General features: G+C 41.1%; 1 protein-coding gene across 1 annotated transcript in view; it reads right to left on the bottom strand.

Annotated features, from left to right (window-relative positions):
* Nucleotides 1–21824, bottom strand: part of PRIM1 (DNA primase subunit 1) — a 71116-nt gene that overhangs the window by 18029 nt on the left and 31263 nt on the right. The window contains exons 7-8 of the mRNA XM_077483531.1: nucleotides 959–1068; nucleotides 749–837 (exon numbers count right to left, since the gene is read on the bottom strand). Coding sequence (XP_077339657.1) covers nucleotides 749–837; nucleotides 959–1068 — 199 coding nt within the window. The remainder of the gene's footprint in view (nucleotides 1–748; nucleotides 838–958; nucleotides 1069–21824) is intronic.

A 21824-nucleotide genomic window follows, 5' to 3' on the forward strand; every position in this document is an offset into this window, starting at 1 on the left:
TAATACATAGAATGCATTAGGGTGAAAAACATCAAGAGTTTACAATCCCTTTAACTACTGCCCTGCTTCCCACAACTGTCCCTGGTGAAATGTAAACGTTTAAGTGGTCATTGTTCAGGTGTCCCTCTTTAAAAGGATTTTCTTCCACCTCCTGTTCTAATGACAGCTGTTAAAGCAGGACTGTCCCCCACTTGGGAAGATTCAGCTTTCTTTGTCTAAAGTCTCGTACACACGGATCGCATGTTGGATGGCATTGGCCAGGACAATAGAAATCATGAGAACATTTGGCGTGTGTGTACTGTAGCTGGGCCGACTTCTGTCGAAGGGGTGTGACCTAAAAAGGTCAGCCGTCCGACTCACGATCAGCACTCTCAGCCAATGGCTGAGAGCACTGACTAGAGTGTTCTTGCGGGGGGCTGTCCCTCTGTCAGAACACAACAGAACAGCAGAGGAGATTGATGTACCAACATCGGATTGTTAGTACAGCATCTCTGACCTGAGCGGTCAGTTTTTTTTGTTTTTTAAGTTCAGCCCGCTGGATTGAATGGAAAAAATAAAAAAAATATAGTAGTGCACTAGGCTTACAACACCAAATTAAATTGAAAAGTCCCCAATAGGAATACAAGACACAAAATCTACAAAGAATACACTTTACATGCCTCATTATTATAACAGGGACTGACAGCAGGACTAAATAAAAAAGGGTAAATTTGAAAAACAAGTGCATTTTCCTGCATTTGTTACATACCAGTGAGTTTAAACTTTTCTTTAGTTTCTCCCATCGCTCAACTGAAGTACGTGCTTTCTGAAAATCTTTCTGCAAAGTCTCTCGGACTGGTAAACTCATTGGTTAAGGATTTAAACAGATTTTTTTTTTCACATCAACACACACATTGTACAATAAAGGAATGGTAAAAAATAAAAAAAATAAAAATAAAATAATTCTAAAAAAGGATATCTTCTGGAACAAGTGCCAACACCTTATCCCAGTTCTGCTTATTTTCCATAATGTCTTGCCCCACCAAAGCATATTGTTCAAAATATTTCTCCACCACCTTGATGGATTTCCTAAAAGACAGAACTAGTATTTCATAAAGTGAAACATTGTGTTCAGTTTCTAGCGACTCTTTGCATGGTACCATTAAATTAGCACCAGTTAACAAAAATCTGATAGTTTCATAAGGTTTTCATTAATGGATTAAAAAAGTGGTCATTAAACTACTTCAGCCCCGGACTATTTTTGCTCACCAAAGACCAGACCACCATTTGCGATTCGGCTCTGCGTCGCTTTAACTGACAATTGCGCGGTCGTGCGACGTGGCTCCCAAACAAAAGCGGCGTCTTTTTTTCCCCACTAATAGAGCTTTATTTTGGTGGTATTTGATCACCCCTGCGGTTTTTATTTTTTGCGCTATAAACAAAAATACGCATTTTTTTCACGTTGTTATAATAAATATCCCCCACAAATATATATATAATATAATATATATATAAAATTTCCCCTCAGTTTAGGCCAATAAGTATTCTACATATTTTTGGTAAAAATTGCAATAAGCAATTATTGAATGGTTTGCGCAGAAGTTATAGCGTTTACAAAATGGGGGATAGTTTTATGGCATTTTTTGTTTATATTCTTTTTTACCAGTAATTGCGGCGATCAGCGATTTTTATTGTGACTGCGCCATTATGGCGGACACATCGGACATTTTTGGGACCATTGTCGTTTATACAGCAATCACTGCTATACAAATGCAGAGATTCCTGTGTAAATGACACTGACAGTGAAGGGGTTAACCAGTGGGTGGCAGTGTAGGGGTTAAGTGTTCCTAGGGGTGTGTTACTAACTGTTGGGGGCTGGGCTTTCATTTAGTGAACACTGATCTCTGCTCCAATCACACGGAGCAGAGATTAGCGTCACTTGTTGCTAGACAGAACGGGGAGATGCTGTTTACAATGGGATCTCTCCGTTCAGCCGCCCCGTGAGATGATCGCGGGTATGCCCACGGCGATAGAGTCCACGGGACCCGAGACCAGCACGCCGCCGGTGCGCATGCAATGACAGGGCAGCATTAAAGATTGGACGTACCTGTACGCCAATATGCCTGCCCGTGCCATTCTGCCGACATACATCGGCATGTGCTGGTCGGGAACTGGTTAACCCTGTTCTCAGGGCCCACTAACAGGCCAGGTTTGCAAGATATCCGAAATACATCACAGGTGATATTTGCTGCTCAGTGATTGCAGTATTCTAGCTTGCATCTCCCCAAGGTAATACCTGGCCTGTTAGTGGGCCCTGAGGGTAGGGTTGATGACCACAGGGTTAAAGCAAGGGTTCTTGCCCACCCATTTGAAAATATATAGAAAGCTGAAATACAAAAAAAAAAAAAAAAAAAAAAAAAAAAAAAAAAGATATATTAATTAATAATAATATCTCTCCATCTCAAATTTGATGCTCTTAGTGTAGTTACATGAATATACACGCATTAATATCTTATACAGTCCCAATAAGCGATGGTATAAAGTGCTTGTGCCTAGAAACGTATCCTTGTGCAGCTGCGCTCAAACTGTGTGCCCCACTCCTAGGGGTGAGAGCACATCTCTCTCTAGTGTGGTCTTGCAAGCGTGTGGAGATAACCCTGTAGAGGTCTGTTGGCTGACATCTTATGCAGAGAAAAAGCCTCATGTGAATAGAGATAACAGAAAGATCCTCATTGCGCAATGCCATTAAAGTGGTTGTAAACCCTTACAACACACTTTGACCTACAGGTAAGCCTAGATTAAGGATTACCTGTAGGTCCAAGAAATATCTCCTAAACCTACACAGTTTAGGATATATTTGCCAAAAGACAGGCACCGCTGTCTACGGAGCATGTGCCGTAGACAGCGGTGCGCAGGCGCACTGAGCGCGCAGCGGTCAACGGTGATGTGCCGCGAGTGGCGGCTCCCATGCTCATGCGCGGGAGCGACGTCATCGCGGCTTCGCCAAATGACAGCGGCGGAGCAGCGAGACCCACCGAGAAGATGGATATGCCAGACTACAGGGGACAGCGGTGACTTCGCTGGCTCCTGTGTCAGGTAAGTGACACACAATGGACTACTATGCGATGCATAGTAGTCCATTATGCTTTACCTTTGCAGGGAATGAAAGAGGAAGTAAACTCATCAGGGTTTACTTCCTCTTTAAAGACAATTTTATTTCATAAACTATATAAAAATTTCCATTCACATTTGAATGTACCTATATCCTGGCACCTGGTGTCTGTAGCAGGTGATTGAATTATGGAGTAATTGGCCCACTCCTAGGAGACACCGTTCTTGTCACTCAGCTCGATTCCTCGTATGGGCGGAAGTGTGTCACGATGACGCTTCCTATGAGTGGACTGATTGTAGCAGGTAAAATGTTGAGGTAGCTACGGCGCTCGCCTATTACTACATCTGGTCCATGCAAGCACCAATCTAAAGCCAAATAGTGTGACTGAATATATATGCCCATCACCCAAAAATGCTTGATTGTAATTTGCACACATAAATATAGAAAAACTGCAAATGTGCAATATTAGAATATAAACATCTATAAATCGCTAACAAATAGCAGTATTAAAAAGTGCATAAGTATATTCTAAAGACCACAGTTTATACCATTACAGAAGTGCTATGTGCTAGAGTGAAAACGTATTAATTCAATGCCTCATACTTTATGCAGTGTTAGAAAGTGCATATGTGCATTATGCAAATCACAATTTATACTGTCACGAAAGTGCTATGTGCTTATATTGGTGCAAAAACATATAGATACAGTGCTTTACACGTTAACTTCCATCACAACGCCTCCCAGGGTGTGAAATCGCAAAATGCAAAATTGCAAATATAAAATTGATAAGACAGTCCAAATGAGTTCTAAATCAGTCCAACAGCAGAAGTTAACAACAGAAAGTTCCTCTATATTCAGATCAAAGTGACAATGTGCTTCAGTGCTTAGTGGATTTCTGGATTGCAACCGGTGCGATTTTCATGCATTAGAACAATATTCCGCACTCACCAGCTCCCCTGCCCCTTAAGGGGGTTAATGCGCCTCCAGTGTGAACCCCTGTGTCACTATATAGAGCTGCTCCAGTTACCATCCAGTTATTTTCCTGCTTTGTACCACCGTGTAAAATAACGGTCCACAACAGAAGGAAAATCTCGAGATCCTTCAGCCATGTAAAGGCAAAAAGACAATTCAGCAGCAGTTCTTATTCCCAAGTAGTGTACTCCTCCGTCCACACCACAAACAAATCTCCTTTCTTTGCCCGTTTCAGTCCAGCTGCTTTGGTAAAGGACTGAAACGTGCAAAGAAAGGAGATTTGTTTGTGGTGTGGACGGAGGAGTACACTACTTGGGAATAAGAACTGCTGCTGAATTGTCTTTTTGCCTTTACATGGCTGAAGGATCTTGAGATTTTCCTTCTGTTGTGGACCGTTATTTTACACAGTGGTACAAAGCAGGAAAATAACTGGATGGTAACCGGAGCAGCTCTATATAGCGACACAAGACCGCTTTACAAAACAGTTACATTTGTCACTGAGACATCAGGGCACATTTTGATACTATGTACAGTGGGAAAAAAAATCTAAATCTAAAGCTTTAAAAACCCAAACATCACTGACTGGAACTACTGCTAAAATGGCGGCAGCATCATCCCCCTGCAATACTTCCTCACAGAAAAAAAAAAAAGACACAAATAAGGATTTCTCCCTCCACAGAAAGGCGAGAGATTTTGATTTTGGAATGACTCCCATTACTTTGCAGAACTCTCCTCCTGGCTCTGACTTATGTCAATTTGAGAGAGTTTTACAAAAGGCTTTACAAAACACCTCAGATACAATTACTGAGAGACTTACACAAGAGATTCGTGAGGTGGGCCGTTGCACATCTGTCCTAGAACAGAAAATTGATGAATTGGAAGTTATTACAAATAATCAAGAAGAAATAGAAGCCCTGAGGGAAGAAAATTCTTCCCTCAGCAGCCGACTCGAGGAATTTGAAAATAGAGCCAGGAGATCTAATCTTCATATCTGTGGCATCCCTGAGGCTATAGAAGATCTCCAATCCACTATTACTGTGCTTTTCCAGGAATTAGTCCCATCAATTCCTATAGAGTGCCTGGAAATGGACAAAATTCATAGAACCCTGGCTCCCAGAAAAGAGGATGGCCCCCCAGGGACATTGTAATAAAATTACACTACTTCCGTACTAAAGCACAAATAATGGAAGCAGCCCGAAGTAAAGATTCCTTAATCTTTCAGGGGCATAAATATCAGATTTTTCAAGACCTCTCACAGCAAACTAATGAAAAGAAAGGCGATGAAGCCACATTTGCAGATTCTCCACCTTCATTGCATCTCTTATCGCTGGAACTTCCCATTTGCTGTCCGCTTTTCTCACGAGGTTCTACCGTCACCTGTAAAACGGAAGATGATCTCATTGAAGCAATTCAAGATCTTCGCCTGTCAACATCAGAGGGAACAGCTGAAGGATCCAAACGTCGAGCAACATCTAAATCTCCTAAACAACCACAGGACACTGCTAATCTTTCAGATCATCCCAGTATGCATTAAAAAGGTGCCTTGCTGCTTCACCTCCATCAGCTCAAGAAGAACAGATGGACTGATTTTAATATTCTTATATGTGATATAGAACCCCTAGGGCATGTTCTGCCTTAAATCATATATTCAGTGACATCAGTAAACACTGAGATGGTCTTACACCCCAACATAATATAACGTTCTTAATTTAAATGCCAATGCTCGGTATATTTGCAACCTTCATTTCATAAGAAATTATATATTATCCTCTCCTGGACCTGTTGTCGGGGGTTTTACTTCTGAATGGGTACAGGACAGCTATAATTAATGAGATAAGCACTATAAATCATCTTAAACAAAAATCGATCTCAGAGATGCTTCTAATTCTATTTTTATTTCATACACCATTTTATTTAATATTAATTTTTTTTAGTACTTTTGTTAATGTACCAAGTATAATTATACAGTTATATAATAGTTCTAAAAACTTGCTTGTTTACAAATTTATAGACTATTTTGAATGGCTGTCATAATCCCGGTCATAACGTACTACGCATTCAACTTGATCCTCGAGTACTCGATACTGTAATTTGGATACTCTTTGGACCTACAGTATCCATTGGTTGGTGATTTTTACCACCCACTGAATACTTGCTCCACATAGGAGCCACTCTTTCTATACCAAAGCTTCTCATGTCCCTTTCAACTACCAGATTCAACTCATACTTTTCATTTCCCATCTACATTACCCCATATACCCTTCCTTGCCCTAACCAAATACCCACAACTCTCCTGATATTCCACTTCTTCATAAAAATGACTTTAAATATCCTAACCCTCAATGTACAGGGACTCAACTCCCCCCTCAAAGAGAACTAAAGCGTTCCAATACTTTTCCAAGCTTAAAGCACAAGTGGTATGTTTACAGGAAACACACTTTTCAAACACAATCCTTCCCAAAATTCTTCAGTCATCAATACTCCCAGACATATACTGCCGGCCTCTACCAAACAAACAGAGAGGTGTCTTAATAGCTTTTCACCGTACCACAGTTTATACTTCAAAAATAAATTAAAGATCCAGAGGGAAGATCTCTGGCCATTTGCTAGACTGCGAAGTTACCATAGTCTCTTACTATGCCCCGAAGAATAATCCATTGTCCTTCCTCTCTCTCTTGTTCTCACTAGTGGATACACATAAAACTGGTACCCTAACGCTCTGTGGAGACTAATCAAGTGATATATCTATTCCTAGACAAATCCGACTCCAATAAATGCTCAGCGCCTTTCATACCAAAACCTTCTTAATCAGCATTCCTTACTAGATAGATACTTGGCGTGAACATAACCCTATAAAGGAAACAATATACGCACTATTCTCATCCTCACAAACAATTCTCTCGAATTGACCATCTCCTTATAAACGCTAGTACCTCTACCCTTATCCCTCAAATTGTACCATGCTCTTGGTCAGATCATGATGCTGTAATGACATCCTTTCCATCATTAATTCCAAGACCTAATCACCGTACCTGGTGTATAAACGACAGTCTACTAACCAAACCTAAATACAGACAAGATATAGAAAATGCTATACAAGACTACCTTGCTAACAACAATCCCTTAGATACAAATCCTTTGACACTTTGGGAAGCCCTTAAACCATCTATTAGAGGGGTCTGCATTAGCCAAGCAACACATCGGAAAAAACAAAAACTACATGCACAACTTGATGATGCTTTTTATAAAGCCTCTGAGAATTTTCAAAACTCACCCTCACAGCAAAACAATTATATAAAAAAAGCTAAATTAGAACTCGACCTATTCTTAAGAGACTCCACTGAAAAGATTCTCCGAAAATCAGCACATACTTTTTATATGAAAGCCAATAAGCTGACTACTTTCTTAGCTTTAGCCCTACGCAAGGGAAACTATACCCCTAAACCGATCCGCCTCCAATTATCCAAAGATTATTATTCTAGTAACCATCTCAAAATTATCCATAAGTTTAGTAATGGACTCACTGACCTATACCGAGATACTCATAAATCTGACCAAGCAAAATTTGATACCCTTCTCTCCTCTATACAACTCCCCTCCATTTCGACTGCTCAAAAAGAACTTCTTGATAAACCAATCTCAGATTTTGAAGTCCAAATAGCAATAAAAACTCTGAAAATCCACAAACGTCCAGGCCCTGATGGTTTCTCAGTATAGTAGTAAAATTTTTATAAAATATAGCTATCTCCCCTTATGGTTGAGGCCTTTAACTCCCTTCTCACAAACCATTCCTTTTGTGATGAATCCTTATTAGCATCCATAGCCATGATTCCAAAACCGAACACTGACGAAAATTCTTGGTCCAATTATAGACCAAATTTCAATACTTAATTTAGATATTAAAATTCTAGCCAAGATCCTCTCTAACCGACTAAATCCAATAATAGGCTCCCTCATTCACAAAGATCAGACAGGGTTTATTCCCTCTAGACAAGAAGGTGATAACATTCGCCGTGCTACCCTCCTAGTTCACATAGCAAGATCCAGTCGTATACCTACCTGCTTCCTCTCAATAGACATAAGAAAGGCATTCGATTCGATTTCTTGGTCCTATCTCAACTCCATCCTAATCCGATGGGGATTCGGAACACAATTTAGAGGTTGGATCTCTTCTCTGTATCAAAACCCAAAAAGCATACGTTTCATATTCTGGATGCCGTTCCAAATCCTTTGCCATTGAGAGAAGAACCAAAGGATGCCCCCTTTCCCCTCTTATATTTGCTTTGGCAATCGAACCTCTCGCACAGCTTATACGCTCCAATATAAATATTAAAGGCCTCGAACTAGGAGGTTATCAACACAAACTATGCATGTTTGCTGACGAACAAGCTTGCAAATCTGATCCTCAAAAACAAGGGCTCATTTCAAATCTGTACAACCATTATCGCATACAACCTCTTCCCCTCCAACCTATACATCTAAAATGGGAAAATGATTTAAATCTTCAACCAGACAAACTAAACTGGACTCACATATGGCAGGCTACTAGATCGGCCCCCCTGAATATAGTAGCTTCAGAAACTAACTAAGGTGCTTTCTAGATGGTACTTAGTACCTGCTAGGATTTCAAAATTCCTCCCGCAATACCCAGCTAACTGCTTTCGAGGATGTGCTGACTTAGGCACACACTTACACATTTGGTGGGATTGTCCCATAGAGCTTTTTGGTCAGAAATATTCAAAATTCTTTCTATCATTTTCAAAACCACAGTAGAACCAGTCCCTACGGTAGCACTCCTGAATAATAAACCTCAAACTTTAACTCACCGCCAATTTAAACTTCTATTATCGATAACCACGGCTGCTAAACAAAATATTGCAAAAGCCTGGAAAACACCCACTTTATGCATGGTATCATTCAAACAGTGTAACGCAAGCCATGATTCACGCTAAAATAGAGGCAACCGTACTAGATAAAGTTCCCATGTTCGAATCATTATGGCATTATTGAACACTACTTACCACATGGTCTAGACCAATCTCTTATATTCTCATGAAAACAACTAATCAAACATATCTTACCCCCTATGTTACATGTAGAATTTATTAACATACCATTTTCTTTCAGAGTGGTCTCCTCCCTTCACAACCCTTATATATGCTTCCCCCACACCCTCTCCTTTTACTTTGTATAGATGTAAAAGCTAAATTAATCAGTTATATATTTCCTAATGTTATTACTATAGAGGAGATTTTAGGGATGGTTTAATTAAGTATCTTATTCAGGGAATAACCATTATTCTTATATTATTATAGTATTCACCTCCTGTTACTATACTGAGAAGCCTAATTTCACACTTTTATACATTCTAAACTATAAATCTGTTGTATGACTTTATTGCATTATATTCAATAAAATATTTGAAAAGATCTAAGGCACTGATGCCTGTGGCTGTTAGTCTCTTCCTGCACGTGGGGGCTCTGGCATTTAGCAGACAGAGGGCACAGGTGCACCTTGCTGGCAGCCTGTTAAACGTTGACAAGGTCCACATTCTACGCACTCACCTCAGGGTGCATACTGCTCTAAAAACATACATACTGCTGAATGCACCACTCAGTAATAGGAAAAATATCATCTGCATGGAGCTTAAGTAGAAACATAGAAAGTGATAGCAGAAAAAAAAAAAAAAAAAAAAAAAAAAAAAAAACACAACTACCAAGTAGCCATTTTTTGTTAGCGCCACCCCCAAATTTATACATTTTGTATTTAAACTTTTTTTTGTCCGAGTACGAATCTGTTTTTCCCAAGCATGTTTGAATCCACTTACTGTTGACTGACTCACTACCTCTGCTGGAAGTCTATTCCAAGAGTCAATTATACCTTCAGTAAAATACTCTAAGATTAGTTTTGAACTTTCGTCCAGCTTTGAAGTCACATCCTAGGGTTTTTGATCTTGGCTTCATATCTAAATAAAAACTACCCTCCTGAACCTTACTTACCAAATCCTCCCCCCCAACAGATGTATTTAAAAATTTCACTGATCCATCTGTCGCTCTCAAAATTATACACACTATAATGAAAAAATAAAAATATAATATAATATAATATAATATAATATAATATATTCTCAAGTTCTCGAAGTCTTCTGAATTTATCCTTCAGATCTTTCTCCATTTTTGTTACCCATCTCTGGATGTGTTCCATCTTATCTTTTTGTAAGTGGGATCTCCAGAACTGGACAAATGTGTTCTAAATGAGGTCTCACCAAAGATCAATATAATGGAAATTGGGAATTTCCCCTGTTGGTGACCCCTCTAGTGGTGCATGAGAAAATTATATTCGCTACCAGGCCAGACCATTTTGCAATCATCTGAAATAAGTACTGCGAAATATTTCTCTTTAGTGCTGGCCAACATTGTATCAATGCTGTACTCGATCAAGGGATTATTTTTCCCTAGATGCATTATTTTACATTTATAAACACTGTGCAACAGTTTCTACAATCTTCCAGCAATGTCAAATCAAGTTCCACGTTTGTCACCGCCAGGGATATAAAACCCTATTTTGCACCTTTGTGTGAAAAGTAAAAAAAGACATACCTTGCCCAACAAACCTTTAGATATAAAAACACAAACATGAACATGAACTCTGCCTCAACTAGCGACATACCTGCTGAACTCTGACGCTCATGGTGATAACATGGAGGTCTATATGGATGACAAGCCTTGATCCACTTTTATCTAGCGAGTGCATTTTTATTTTATTTTATTTTATACTATTTAATAGATTGCTAAATCTAGATGTAGGCACCCTCTTGTGTTTTTTATATGTGTATTAGGATCTCAAAATCTAAAATCGGTGATGAGCTGCATCCACTTTACCTGGTGTTCCCTACCACTCCTGGTCCTGTTAAATGACAGTTGGGTTCCAGTCAGTGCATTAGTGTATTCATTTTCTATGGTATCAAAGCTTAATTAAATCACTTACATGTAGACTAACACATTCAAACAGGCACTTTTACCCCCTTTCCTGCCCAGGCCAAATTTTCAGCACTGTCGAATTTTGAATGACAATTGAACCAGTTGTCCTGAAACATTGTACCTAAACTACATTTTTTTTTGCACACAACTAGAGCTTTTTTTGGTGGTATTTACTAGCCACTGGGTTTTTTATTTTATTAGCAAAGTAAAAAAAATATAAATAAAAAATACCCCACACACACACACACCTTTTCTTGGGTTTCAGTTATAGAAATTTGCAAATAATCATTCTTCATAATTTTACGTCAAAGTGTATTCTGCTAGATCTTTGGTGAAAATAACGCAAATCAGTGAATATTAATTTAGTATGTATGAAAGTTATAAAGTCCGCATATTATGTTAGATCTCTGGAAATTGATCATTTCTGATTTACAGACAGCCCATCATTTCTTGAGGCCTGAAATTGCCAGGACAGTACAAATAAAAGACATGACCCCCTTTTGAAATATAGATATTCTAAGGTATTTAGTAAGAGACCATGCAAGTTTTTTGAAGTTATTTTTTTTGAAAATGAAAAATTTTTTTTTTTAATTTTACAGTCACCAGCGCAGTACAGCTTTATCATAACTGGTGCGGTGGTGATCAGACGCTAACTGGTGACAGCACGATATAAAAAAAATAAAAATAAAATAAAAATGTTACATTTTCAATTTGTTTACGTTTTTTTTTTTTTAAACATACTGTGACCAATAGCAACATTGTACTACTATGGTAGTGATCAGGATTTCTTTGTACCCACACAAAATATGATTGCTTATAGCAGTGCATTACATTGCTATAAATATTTCACTGAATGAAACTGATTGTTTTGTTTTTACCTGTGGATTGGCCAGAGCTAATCACATGGCACAGATGAGCTGTAATTGGCCCCGTCTTTACAATGTGATCACACTGACCACAGCTAGCAACACAAAATTGTACACAACGGATGATATTAAAAAGGAAGCCATCCATTGTTAAACTACTGTCATGTGACCTGCTGCAATTTGTCGCATGGTACTGCAGTGAGCTGGTACACTGACACAGCCTGTGACAGATTGCCCCACTATGCAGCCCCTTGCGAGGCGTGATCTGGAAGGATGTCATACGACGTCTATACGTATCGACGAGAGGCCCATTATGAATGGCCCCCATTTACAACCACACTCTGGCATCTATCCTTTAGCAAACTACATATCTGCTGAACCACCCAAGGGGATAGATCCTAGCTTGGACAACTTTATTAGATTATGTGCAGGGGTCAAGTCTGGGGGGGGGGGGGGGGGGGAGTGTGGGAACTCCCACTCCAGATCCACTCGCCAACCAAAAAATAAAAATATGATACGCTCATATGCGCGAACGCTTCAAAAGTGGTATTTTACATCCAATTTTCGTATTGTGTGTATCAAGCTTAACTGTTAGTACAATATATATATATATATATATATATATATATATATATATATATATATATATATATATATATATATATATATATATATATATATATATATATATATAAAAAAAAACACACAATCCTCAATAAACAAACACGTTAATTCTCTGAATAATCAGCATTCATTCAATTGTGCTTCCATGCAAATGTGAACATGTTCTGATCTTTAGTGGGGAATTTTATTTTGTATATAGAGTGTTTGTGTGGTGAGTTTACACTTTGAACAATGGGATAGGAGAACATCCCATGAACGATGGGATTGGATGACACTGGGTTAAACAAAAAGGTCATAAATTAACTGCACATTATCTGGACAGATTGCTTAGGGAGATGGTGATGTCTTCCTGCTTAGGAGATGTATGTTAGCTTGGGGGCCTGCAAACTCTGCAGGGCTCCAACACACTCGCTGCTATTTCAACCATTCACATATTTCCACATAAACTTCCCTCCTGGCATTAAACTTTGCCAGGTACTGTGCCCAGCTTACCACCCCAAACTGATGTTCCCTCAGCTCACCTCTCTCTGCAGGTCCTGTGAGCAGAATAGCTGTGCTCCTCCTCTGGGTTCTCTCATCATATGGCACTGAAGATAGAGGAAGGGGGAATTCAGCGGGAGACACAGAGCAAGTATGCATGAGACGGGGGGGGGGGGGGGGGGATTGAGTAAGAAAGCCTTTAATTATTCAAGTAAAAACACTCCATATTACACGAAACATCACAGCAAAGGGAAACAAATTTAGAACAAGATTTCTGATGCGTTTTACACCAAGACTGGCGCTTACTCATGAGCTATGAGTAAGCGCTGGTCTTATCGTGAAACGCGTCAGTATCTTCTAAATTTTTGTTTCCCTTTGCTGTGATGTTTCTTGTAATATGGAGTGTTTTTACTTGAATAATTAAAGGCTTTTTTACTCAATCCAGAGTGCGGCTATCCAGAGTTTTGTTCGTTTTCTGTATATCTGAAATCAAGATAGGCTGGATCCACAGAGCCAGCTTGGTCGAAAACATTAGCGATATTGTCAAAAACTGCGGTTTAGTCGGACACGATCTACCCTCAGTAAACCCATGCTGCTTTGAGTCCAGCAAGGTGTGTATTTAAAGTGATCAATGATCCTTTTCAGGAATAATTCCATTAAGTGGACTACAGCCAATGTTAAAAACACACTGGCCTGCAATTACCTTGCTGCTCTGCTTGTAGATAGGTACAATATTTAGCTGTCTGCCATTCAGAGAACTTCTGTTTAATGAGATTGATTAAAAAGATCAGTCAATGGTCTAACAACTATAGTTCAAAGTTCTCTTAGAACTCTGGGATGAATATTGGGACGGAACCGATCCCACACTCCGATTGAGTGCTTCCGTCAGTATACCGCTTCCTAAGTCTGAATATAGATATTCCAACTTCTCACAAGCACAAAACAAGACACTTGCTTAGCTGCTCAACATGGACTGATTTGTTAGAACCAAAATGACAAGTATTTATTATAAAGTAGAAGACTAAAACCTAACCTAATTAGCATGAGCTAATTATCTAATCATTGACCCAGACTAGTTGTCTGCGAGATAGGGCTTTTCAGGGTAAGACTGTCTCCTAGCTCACTGACTATTCAATACACATTACCATAAACAAACACAGGGTTAATTAGCATAAACAACAATGTGTGGAATATTCTTACAAGCCAGACTAGACTCATTTACACAACAGACAGGTGGCTGGAGTTGACGACATTAGCATCAAACAGTTTGTATCCCAACAGTGTGATTCAGTCTATTGCTAATATGGCAAATGCATATCCAGTCTGTGTCTTGGGGGGGTACATGGATCTGAATACAAGTAAAACCACCTCAGGGGTCCCCAGGCATACAGCTCACAGAGCACCATTTCCCACCCCCCCCAAATGCCAGGGCCCATAATAGCAAGGCAAGAGGCTCACATTCTGTCCCCTCCAACAGCCTCTGTCCAGGCTAGGTCTGTCACAAATATCATCAGGGCCCATTGCTTCATTAGGATTTACCCGAGCCAGTTCATTGGCATTTCTAGAACCAATATGATCGCCCAACTTATAAAATTATACTAATATCTGAGAAAGCTGAACAGAAGTAATTGTTTAACCACTTGCAGACCGGACCATTTTGCTGGTCAAAGACCAGACCACTTTTTGCGATTCGGCACTGCATCGCTTTAACCGACAATTGCGCGGTCATGCGACGTGGCTCCCAAACAAAATTGACGTCCTTTTTTTCCCCACAAATAGAGCTTTTTGGTGGTATTTGATCACCCCTGCGGTTTTTATTTTTTGCGCAATAAATAAAAATAGAGCGACAATTTTGAAAAAAACGCATTATTTTTTACTTTTTGTTATAATAAATATCCCCCAAAAATATATAAAAAAAACATTTTTTTCCCTCAGTTTAGGCCGATATGTATTCTTCTACATATTTTTTGTAAAAAAAAAAAAAAAAAAAAAAAAAAAAAAAAAAATCGCAATAAGCGATTGATTGGTTTGCGCAAAAGTTATAGCGTTTACAAAATAGGGAGTTTTATAGCATTTTTATTAATAATTTTTTATTATTTTTTTTTTTACTAGTAATGGCGGCGATCAGCGATTTTTATTGTGACTGCGACATTGTGGGGGACCCATCGGACATTTTTGGCACCATTGTCATTTATACAGTAATCACTGCTATATAAATGCACTGATTCCTGTGTAAATGACACTGGCAGTGAAGGGGTTAACCAGGGGGTGGCAGTGTAGGTGTTAAGTGTTCCTAGGGGTGTGGCTTTCATTTAGTGAACACTGATCTCTGCTCCAATCACATGGAGCAGAGATCAGCATCACTAGTTGCTAGGCAGAATGGAGAAATGCTGTTTACATGGCATTTCCTCCATTCGTCCGCTCCGCGAGACGATCACGGGGATGCCCGCGGCGATCGAGTCCGCGGGACCCGCGACCGGACTCACGGCGCGCTCCCGATGGCAGGGCGGCATTGAATATTGGACGTATCTGTACGCCAATATGCCTGCCCGTGCCATTCTGTCAACGTACATAGTCGTGCGCTGGTCGGGAAGTGGTTAAATGGTTTTCTACATCCAGGTCTCCCTCAACAAAAAAAGCTTTCATTTTTGTGATCCCATTGTATTTTTCCTTCCATTACTGATGTACCTAATAAAAAGGTTTTGTCTCTTTTAAAAATAGAAGTATGGCTCTTTTTGCCATACTTCTGTGGGTCAAAGGCACTTAGTTCTGCACTCATGTAACTCAGATTCAGCTGCGAGCAGGGAGAGGGGAGAAGAGCTGCTATAGATGTGCACAGTGCTGGATCGAGATCGGGCTCAGGTGAATATTTAGGAGAGTGGTGAGCTACTAATAAAGTTTTTTTTAACTTAATGCAGAGAACGCATTATGTCAAAAATCCTTTTACCTTTACAACCACTTAAAAAAGTGAAGAATGGGATTTTTGCAGATTTATACTTACATTAAAAAAAGGTGGATAACAGCATTGGTCCGATGCTGCATCTGCCCCCCACCGGCTCAAACAGCAAGAATCGAGTGACCACACACCGCAGATAGTTATGGGTCAGCAGCTCTCTGGGGAGCTGTGAGAACCAAAGTCACCGTTCTCTGGTGTGCTCCCTCCCCCTTGCTCACTGCAGAGCTAGGCTGTGGGAGGACGGTAGCTTCCGGCTCAGGCTCTCAGCAGCTCGCCGAGAGCCTGAGCCAGGTGTTGGTCCAGAGATGTGCAAAAACTAACTGCACTCCTTTGATCCACGGGATAAGTACAGCCAAAGAAGCCTTGGCTGGACTTCTCCAAGAGTAGGTATAAATTTTCTATAATTTTCTTATATGCAACGGGTATAAATAAAAATAATAATAATAATAATAATAATCACCCGCAATTCAACACTACATCCCTTCATCACATACTAAACATGTAGAACTTTACATTTACAAAGCTTAAAAAAGCAGTTTTTCTAAAACCATTACTATAGTGAGTGAAAAAAAAATTAATAAATAAAAAAAGGAACATGCAGACAAAATCTAGAACAGCGTTTCAACCTTTTTTTCGGTTAAAGCACTCTTTACAATTCCACACAAATCTTGAGGCACCCCAATCTAAAATGTTGAAAACTAAGCTAATACTTTACTTAATGCAGAAATATCCACATTTGTAGGACACGCATTATAGGCGATTTATTCTTCCAAAGCAAATACACCTTTGCACACTGGTAATGACTAGTATTCCAATGTTTCTCTCCCTCACTGATGGAGAGAGGCAAGCAAGGATGTTGTGCAGGTGTCTGATATAGTCTATGAAAATCGATGACGTCAATGGTTGTTAGGAGACTGGTAGCTAGAAGGTTGTAATGGAGCACAATGAAAACCTGTGGCTTTGAGTAATAAAAGGCAGGTTTCAACAACCCTCTGGCTTGTTTACAATTTTTTGGCATTTTTCCAAGGCACCAATAAAGAAACCTGAAGGGATCTTGGTTAAAAAAGGCTGGTCTAGAATATAGCCATGCATTGGATTTAAGAAAATCTTTATTAATGTATTAACAAGTATGATATTTAAGATTAATGCAAATGCTAAAACAAAAAAACTACTGGTCAAAGTTAAATTTCATACAGTGACCTACATATCGTATTTCATATAATAAATGTCATATTATGTCTGTTACAAATTCCTTGCTTCCTTTAAGTAATGGGATAGCAGAATGTTTATGGCTAAGCCCAAATTTGTTTTTGTTTTTTTTAAGTGTCCAGACCCCATGTGAATGATGCATTTTCAGAATCATAGCTATGTTCTGGAATGGGGGGGTGTTAGAACAGAAAAAGTTTGCCTGCTTGAGTTGCGCAGTCCACACCCCCACAATTATATACTTTATGAATTTCTGCCTGGAGTTACCCTGGCTGTGTACAGGCGGGTCCCGATGTCCATCGTTTCCAATTTGAGGAAAAGCAGGTTTGATCTTATTTTAACTATAAGGTTCATCATTGCTCAGAATGAACAGCTATTATGTCAAAGAATTTACATGGCATCAACCCACAGCAATTAAAAAAAAAAAAAAAAAAAAAAACTGAGTTAGACTTACCGGTGACGGTATTTCTAAGAGCCTTTCAGGACAACCCCGGATAGAGTGTAGCTCCACCCTCTCCTCAGGAAACACATGCCCACTTTAAAAACACCTCCTCTTCCCCCATGGCTTCAGTTATTGTGACCTCCGACACTGGAAAATAAAGCACAGAAAGCACAACACCATGGTAGAACTTAATACATTTACTAAGAATAACCTAGGGAGGGAAGTAACAGTTGTCCTGAAAGGCTCTTAGAAATACCGTCACCGGTAAGTCTAACTCAGTTTTTCTCAAATCGCCTTTCACGACAACCCCGGAGAAGATAACCAAGAAACTTACCCTAGGGTGGGACTACTGCCTACAGTACCTTCCTGCCGAAGGCCTGATCTGCAGACAGTAGCTCTAACCGGTAGTGTCGGAGAAATGTCGAATAACTGGACCAAGTGGCAGCCTTGCAGATTTGTTCAGGCGTTGCACCGGCCCTTTCAGCCCAGGAAACTGCCGTGGATCTAGTAGAGTGAGCAGCAATACCTGAGGGGGGTATTTCTCCTTTTGCTTTATAAGCTTCTGCTATAGCCAGCTTAAGCCACCTACCCAGCGTACTCTTAGAAGCTTTCTTTCCCTTGCGTGATCCTGAAAATATCACAAAAAGGGCGTTTGATCTTCTAAAGCAGGGATCCTCAAACTACAGCCCTCCAGCTGTTGCGGAACTACACATCCCATGAGGCATTGTAAAACTGACATTCACAGACATGACTAGGCATGATGGGAACTGTAGTTCCTGAACAACTGGAGGGCCGTAGTTTGAAGACCCCTGTTCTAAAGTCTTTAGTTATCTTCAGAAACTGCAGTAAGCATCTTCTCACATCCAATGTGTGGAAAACTTCCTCTCCTGCATTAGCTGGGGTTGCAGAGAATGTAGGTAACACCATCTCCTGCGATCAATGAAAAGCTGAGGATACTTTCGGTAGGAATGCTGGATCCGTCCTCAGCACTACTCTGTCCGGATAGACTCTAAGGAAGGGTTCCGTAATAGCCAAGACTTGCAGCTCACTGATCCTCCTGGCCGAGGTGAAGGCCACTAAAAAGATTGTTTTCAAAACTACCTTCTGTAAAGAGGCTTCTTGTAAGGGTTCAAACAGTGCTTCCGAGAGACCCTGCAAAACTGTTGACAACTCCCAACTGGGAAAGTCTTTGAGGGCTACCGGTCTACTTCGATCCCAAAAAAATAAAAAATAAAATCTAGGAATTAGTCTCTTTTGATAAAATCTTTTCAAAGAAAACCGATAAGGCTGCCACCTGAGTCTTCAGGGTGCTGGCTGCTAACCCTTTCTCCATTCCTTCATGGAGAAACTCCAAGACATTGAGCTCTCTGGAACTACACCAGGAGTTGAACTTCTTCCAGACCTTCATGTAAATTGTCTGTGTGACTGCTTTCCTGCTAGATAGCAGGGTCTTTACTACTTTATCTGAGAGCCCTTTCGCTTTTAAGAGGTCCTCCTTAGAAACCAGGCGGTTAGCTGTAGAAGTTCCACCTCTGGATGATTTACTGTCCCCTGGGATAAGAGATTTTTCCTGGGTGGTAACCTCCATGGAGGCTTTGAGGCTAGGTTTCGAAGTCCCGCGAACCAAAGGTCTTTTTGGCAAAAAAGGAGTGACTAGTATGAAGTCCTTCCTTTCTTCTCTGAATTTCCTCAGAACTAGTGGAAGGGGGGGGGGGAGCGTAGCACAGCTGGTAGTGCCAGGGGTGAGCAAATGCATCCAGCCCTACTGCTGCATCTCCTCGGTGAAGAGAAAAGAATCTGTCCACCTTTAAATTCTGCTGGCTGGCAAAAAGGTCCATCTGTGGAACAACCCCACCCCCCCCCGTCGTCCAGATAAGGGACAACTGAGATCCCATTTAACTTCAGGGGCTCAGAGCCTCTGCCATAATCTTTGTAAAGACTCTGGGAGAGGACGAGAGTCCAAATGGCAGAGCCCTGAATTGGAGGTGCCACACCAAACTCCCCAAATTCAATGCCAGGCACAGGAACTGCTGTGACGCCGGATGAACGGCTATATGAAGGTAGGCATCCCTTAAATCCAGGGATGCCATGAAACAGTTTGGGGTCAACAGCATCGTAATGGAGGGGAAAAAAAAAAAAAATAAATAAAAAAGTATCCATCCCGAAATGCTTGTACTGTATAGACCCGTTCAGAACTTTCAAATTCAGAATTAGACGGTACTTCCCTGAGGGTTTCCTCACCAGAAAGATATGGGAGTAAAAACCCCTGCTCTGCTGGTTTACTGGGACTTGAATTAAAACCTCTTGCTGTATCAGGTCCTGTAATAAAAGCTTCATTGCAGAGGCCTTCTCCTGATCCCTCGGCAACGCTGTCGCATAAAACCTGCTTGGGGGTGGTTCTGAAAACTCTAACCTGTACCCCTGATCGACTACGCTTTTCACAAACAAGTCTGGAGACAGCCTGTCCCATTGTTCGCAAAAAGCCTACAGTCTCCCCCCCACTGGGGAAGAGATTGTCACTTGCTCTTGGAGGTCTGCTCTGGGGAGATCTAAAGAGGACTCCACCCCTGCCTCTGCCCTTCTGTGAACCCCATCTGCTCTTGCGATCCTGGTCTTTTTTATGGGACTGTTGAAGAGCACGAAAATTATTTTTGGTAACCTGCTTCTTCTTGGCTGGAAAGGCCTTCTTTTTATCAGCCGTCCTATCCAGCACTGACTCTAAATCGAAGAGCAAGTCACCTGAGAAGGGCAGACCACACAATTTGACCTTAGAGGCCGTGTCTCCAGACCATGTCTTCAGCCAAACTGCCCTCCTGGCTGAATTCACAAGAGCCGAAGACCTGGCGGCCAGCTTGACCGACTCTGCTGATGCATCTGCCATATATTTGACTGCATTCAGAATTAGTGGGAAGGACTCTAAGAGATCCTTGCGGGGCGTCCCCGCTTCAATATGGCTCTTCAGTTTCTCCACCCAGCATTCCAGGTTCCTGGTCATTACCTTAGCAGCCATAGCCAGCTTCAGATTGACGCTGCATCCCAGGCCTTTTTGAGGATGGAGTCAACTTTCTTGTCCATTGGGTCCTTTAGGATCCTCAAAGGCTAGATCCGTTCGTCTAGATACCTGGGAGACAGCTGCATCGACTCTGGGTTTTTGTTCCACACCTCCGAGTCTTTATCCTCAGAGGGAAACCTTCTCTTGAGAGCCTTAGAGGGGGGGGGGCTTTTTCTGGGTCCTTCCACTCTTTTCTCACCGTATCTGAGAGGACCCTGTGGACTGGAAAAACTGTTTTGTTTCGTCCAACCCCTGGTACATTTTATCATGAACTGACAGTTGTACCCTTTCCTCCTGAATTTCTAGAGTTGTGTAGATTGCTCTAAGAATGTCATCTACCTCCTCTAGCGATAGCAGGGGCTCTCGATACAAGCTATCTTCTTCCTCCACTTCAGAATACCTGATGGAGATAAGAGTACTACCCCCTTCGTCTCCAGAGTCCTCGGTCTCCACCTGTCTGGACGACGATGCCCTGGGGCTAGGTGGCAAGTTATGAGGCTTGGTTTGTCCGGAAGGTTTTTGTACCAGGATGGACCTGACTGAACTCAAGGAGTTTGTCAGTTCTTTAACAGGAAAACAAGTCCTTATACTGCTGGGATGTTTCCTCTTCCACCAACTCCCTGATACAAGCTCTGCACATTGCCTTCTGCCATGATTCTCTAAGGGGGTTCTTGCAAGGAGGACATTTCCTCTAGCTTGGTTTAGCCTTCCCTAGTGACCTTTCCTGAAACGACATACAGGTTAAACTCACTAAATGTTTTAACTACCAGCTGCTAATACCAAGCCAGTGCAGAGACCCATCACCAAACAGACCACTAGTGAGACCCCAGAACTAAGCTGCAAGGGTCAGAGCGAAGTCACCTCTGACCTGCAGCGACAGGCCCCCCCAAGAGGGGGGGGGGAGAGAAACAGACAAACCACAAGCATAGCCCAATAGTAAAGCAGAGGGTGCCTCTGCACCTTCCATATCTGGGATGGACCGGTGCTAGGGGCGCCTGCCTCCGCCATAGCTGGCTTACACTCCTCCATTCCACTGAGTGAGACAGCTTCTTTCAATCAGTTCCACCATCCATTTGAATTTTCCCCAGCCGCCGTGTCATCAGGGCTGGCCGGAAGTGGAAGCACTCGATCACCTGACCCGCCCCATGGTCCCTG

The sequence above is a fragment of the Lithobates pipiens genome, unplaced genomic scaffold, assembly GCF_037356315.1.
Source record: "Lithobates pipiens isolate NorthernLeopardFrog02 unplaced genomic scaffold, aLitPip1_a1.2 Scaffold_16, whole genome shotgun sequence".
NCBI lineage: Eukaryota > Metazoa > Chordata > Amphibia > Anura > Ranidae > Lithobates > Lithobates pipiens.